The sequence below is a fragment of the Setaria italica genome, chromosome III (genome assembly GCF_000263155.2).
Source record: "Setaria italica strain Yugu1 chromosome III, Setaria_italica_v2.0, whole genome shotgun sequence".
NCBI lineage: Eukaryota > Viridiplantae > Streptophyta > Magnoliopsida > Poales > Poaceae > Setaria > Setaria italica.
In genome coordinates this window covers 6117643-6121597 of record NC_028452.1, presented here as the reverse complement: position 1 = coordinate 6121597, position 3955 = coordinate 6117643, and the positions used below count along the sequence as shown (strand labels likewise).

General features: G+C 54.2%; 1 protein-coding gene across 1 annotated transcript; it reads left to right on the top strand.

Moving 5' to 3' along the window:
• The first annotated feature begins 254 nt into the window (after positions 1 to 254).
• LOC101761324 lies at positions 255 to 1994 on the top strand. The gene is made up of 2 exons (XM_004960692.2): positions 255 to 904; positions 1119 to 1994. The coding sequence occupies exons 1-2, from the start codon at positions 331 to 333 to the stop codon at positions 1196 to 1198; spliced, it is 654 nt and encodes a 217-aa protein (XP_004960749.1). The 5' UTR covers positions 255 to 330; the 3' UTR covers positions 1199 to 1994.
• The last annotated feature ends 1961 nt before the right edge of the window (positions 1995 to 3955 follow it).

Sequence of the window (3955 nt, the reverse complement as noted above, 5' to 3'; positions counted from 1 at the left end):
ACACACTTAATGATACACGCACGCATTCCTGTAGAGTAACTTCGAGCCGGCCGGAACGGCCATGCACGGTATACACCGCATTGACGCGCATCCATCACCCACCATGCATGGCAACATGAACAGCCACATGGTATGTCCATCGACGCGGGCCCCACGCGGCACCTCCACTCAGACCCATGGGCTGCCTGGGCCCCCACCCGCCCGACCACGGGTACATATAGCCCCCACCCCCCACCCACTCGCCACCATTTCACACCTCCCCACCTCTCTCGCCTCCCACCCCACTCCCCTCCCCGCGCGACGCAGCAAGACCGCACACGCCGGCCCGAGATGTGGAGTTCTGACTCCGAGCTCGCCGCCGCATCCTCGTCTTCCTCCTCGTCCACCACCTCCGCATCATCCCCTCCGCCGTCCCCGCCTCCCGCCGCTTCCCTCCTCCGCCGGCCGCGCAACCGCCGGCGCCGCCGCGCCAACAGGCAGATCGTCCACTCCGGCGCCGCCGCCGCCGCCAACGCGGCGCCCGGTGCCCACGAGCCGGAGGCGGAGGACATGTGGCGCGGGGCGCAGTGGGAGGCGGCGTGGCCGGGGCGGCGCGACGCGAGGCCCGTCCTGCTCGCCTCAGACGGCGGCGGCGCGGGGCAGGACGACGGGGTGGGCCGGTCCCGCAGCCTAACGGACGACGACCTCGAGGAGCTCAAGGGTTGCGCCGACCTGGGGTTCGGGTTCAGTTACGACGAGATCCCCGAGCTCCGCGGCACGCTCCCGGCGCTCGAGCTCTGCTACTCCATGAGCCAGCGCCTCCTCGACGACAAGCACCACCAGGCGGACTCCGCCCCCGACGCCGCCTTCGCCGCCGCAACGCCGGCGACGCCGCCCGTCACCAACTGGAAGATCTCCAGCCCCGGTAAGTAAGCCGACTTGGATCCGTGACGGACTTGGATTTCCTTCCTTGGTCGCCGGAGAAAGACAACTTGTCCACATCAAGATGGAATCTTTCCCCGTCACGGAACCAAGAAGAACGCCCACTCGTCGTCGGCGTACGATTTGTTCTCTTCTTTGTCAGCATCTGTCGTGCTTACCCATTTCCTTCCTTCTTCCTCTTGGATGTCATGTCGCAGGCGACAGCCCCGACGAGGTGAAAGCGCGGCTCAAGTACTGGGCGCAGGCCGTGGCGTGCACCGTCCGCCTCTGCAGCTGAACGCCGTCTGCCGGTGACGCGCACGGCGAGCACTACGCCGCCAGGAGAAACGATCGCCGACGACGAAAACCAAATTAAATGACCGATCGATCAACCGAGAGGCCAGTATCCCGCTGGACGATGACGGGATCAGATCGCGAGCGCGTCACTGCTGCTGCTGTAAAGTGATCGGAGCGCGGCGTCCCCGTCCCTGCTGCATGCTGCGACGGCGGGCGTTGGCGGCTGCCATGATTGCAGCTGGGGTGCTGGGGAGTTTGGTGGCCGACTTGCTTCTCGCCGATCCAGCTGAGCGACCTGCCTGCTGCCTAGTGCCAACTCAGCGCCCAGCCACTCGATCTCCAGGAAATAAACTAGTATTTGTAGTAACCTATCGGAATAATGTTCAGAGTAATTGATTAATGTAGTGCCTATTGGGGGATCGATCAGAGTGAATAAATAAGTCGATGGATCCCAATCTTCTTGTTGCCGTTCTTAATCATTAGTCGCCACAGCTGTCCGCTTGATTTGCTGTTGTTAATCATTGGCATCTGTCTGTGATTGATTTCTTAATCCTTCTCCCCTGTGCTACTACTCTACTTGTTTAGTCAAGTCTTGGTGCAAAGATCTGCGCTTTGACTAGAATCGGAGCTGATGGATTCAGAGGAAAAAAGATGCAGTCATGTGCACTGCTGTTTCTGAATTTTTTAAGTGCGTTTCCAGCTCGAATCCAAAGATTCCAAGCCAGATACCACCTGGACTGGAAGGCTGGCTAACAGTTGGGAACACTGAACTTTGAGAACATGACAATTTTCTTCTACACCAGTTCCATGTGAACCGTCACACAATTAAAGAGTGCCTTTTGTCATGTTGCCCTGCATATGCAGTGAGCCTTTTCTTCCCCTCTCCTGAAACTCCAAAAAAAAATCCTAAAAAAGATAATGAACAAGCGTTTCTGTCATGCGGCCGTCTGCTACCAGAAGAATTGATTGTTTATTTTCGCGATTATGGTACAGTAATGAACTTGCTCCACTAACTAGTACTGAAACTAATGAACAGTTTCAAAGGCAAAAACATAAAGAAAAGAAGAAAAGAAAGCCACTAGTTCTTTCACCTGAGCCGGCGCCTGTTCCTTTGCCGGTTACCCATCCATCAGCTTCCCTGTTGCTGCCACAATCATGAATTGAATTGAAACGGAAGGCCAAAAAGGACTCGGACCCATGAGCGATTAGTGCTTGAGTGAGTTCCGTCGGTTTGCTCGCGCCACTGCACTGCAGCTTCACATGAACGCTCCGCCTCGGGCTCACTGTTCCGCACATGAGTTGGCGTGCTCGGCGATCATGCGTCCTGATCATTGTGCTGCCAAGCTAACCGCCAAACCCAAATGGTTATCCTACCGTCTCTAGCTGCCGACATGGACATCTGGGTGCCCACGGTAATTTGTTCTTTGTTATGTAGTGACCCCCACCCAAGGGATTTTACTGTTTGTTTTAGCGAAAAGAGAGGACACCTGTGCCTGATGCGCTGGCCGGACAGTGTGATGTGGTCTGGACAACAGTGCTGGCCTGACAGCCGGTTCCATGCAGAAATTAGTAGATGCCTGTCAGGGGTTGGATTATTGATTGATCACAAGGCTGGCATTACCTAGAAGAACATCATCAATCAGCGAGCCTGATGAAACAAAACCTCCAAACCAAAGCATGCACTTGCTAGCTAGAGGTTGTTCATGTGTTTGATGCTGGCTGGCTTGGTTCCTTTCCGTAGCTAGCTAGGAACCGTGACATTGTGGGGGTCAGGCAGGTAGGTGCCCACATTATTCAGATTCAGATTTCTGGTTTTCAGGAGCAGGTGAGCCTCCAGCACTACTATTCCTCCGGTGCCGGATCTCGATACAAATCCGGTGGCCCACGTCGTCACTCGCCGGTGACAGATCCAGCAGCTCGAGATGCCGACGTGGCATCCACCTCTGCTTCTCCCAACTAACGCTTGCACTTCCTCCGATATGCAGGAGCGCACGTGTCGTGTAGGCGCTGTTTCGACAACTTGCTGTTTGATTTGTTCATCGCGCGTGGGTGAAAGTGAAAATCCTCAAGACATTTGATTTTAAGCATGGGCTGTGGTGGAACCTTTGTGTTTTTAGGAGGAGCTACAATTTTGCATGGCGTGCGTACGTGGGTGTGTTGATGTGCACGATTTTGTACGATTGAGCTAAAAAAATCTCTTTAATATTTCTTTTCTGGATTCCTTTCAAAAAGTTATGAGCCCGAACAAAAGCATCAATGGGACCATAGTGGCGAAATGGGTTCATAAGGTCACTGTCGTCGAGGGTCTCCGAAATGGACAATATGATTATCGGAATATCCCATTCTGTAACTTTGCTTTCAATGCATAACAGGTAATCCAAAACCGTTCAATTTGTTCCTTTAACCCACATATACTACATTATTACACAATTCACTCGGTTTCTCGTCCAAAGTAATAAAGCTAGGTCAGACTCGGTTTGTTCTCCACTTGCTCGTGTGTGTGAGCTGGTGTTCTTCAATTACCTTTGTGGGATTGCTGCTTGGGTGTCACTGGTGAGGCGATCGACGACGGAGCCCAGTGAATGCGAGGACTACCGGAGCGTTCAACGGATAAACATCATGCTTCTAGTGTGCTGCTGATGGGCTTTGAAGATCTTTTTGTTGATTCAGGTTCCGACCGTGAGTTTCATCTTGGGTTCTTCTTCATTGTGGGAGATGGAGAAGGCTCGAGCAACAGCAATGGCGGTCGGCGGCGACG

Coding starts and splice junctions, on each gene's coding strand:
- LOC101761324 (XM_004960692.2), top strand. CDS start 331: ATGTGGAGTTCTGACTCCGAGCTCGCCGCCGCATCCTCGTCTTCCTCC. Junction 905..1,118: donor CTGGAAGATCTCCAGCCCCG/GTAAGTAAGCCG, acceptor GTCATGTCGCAG/GCGACAGCCCCGACGAGGTG.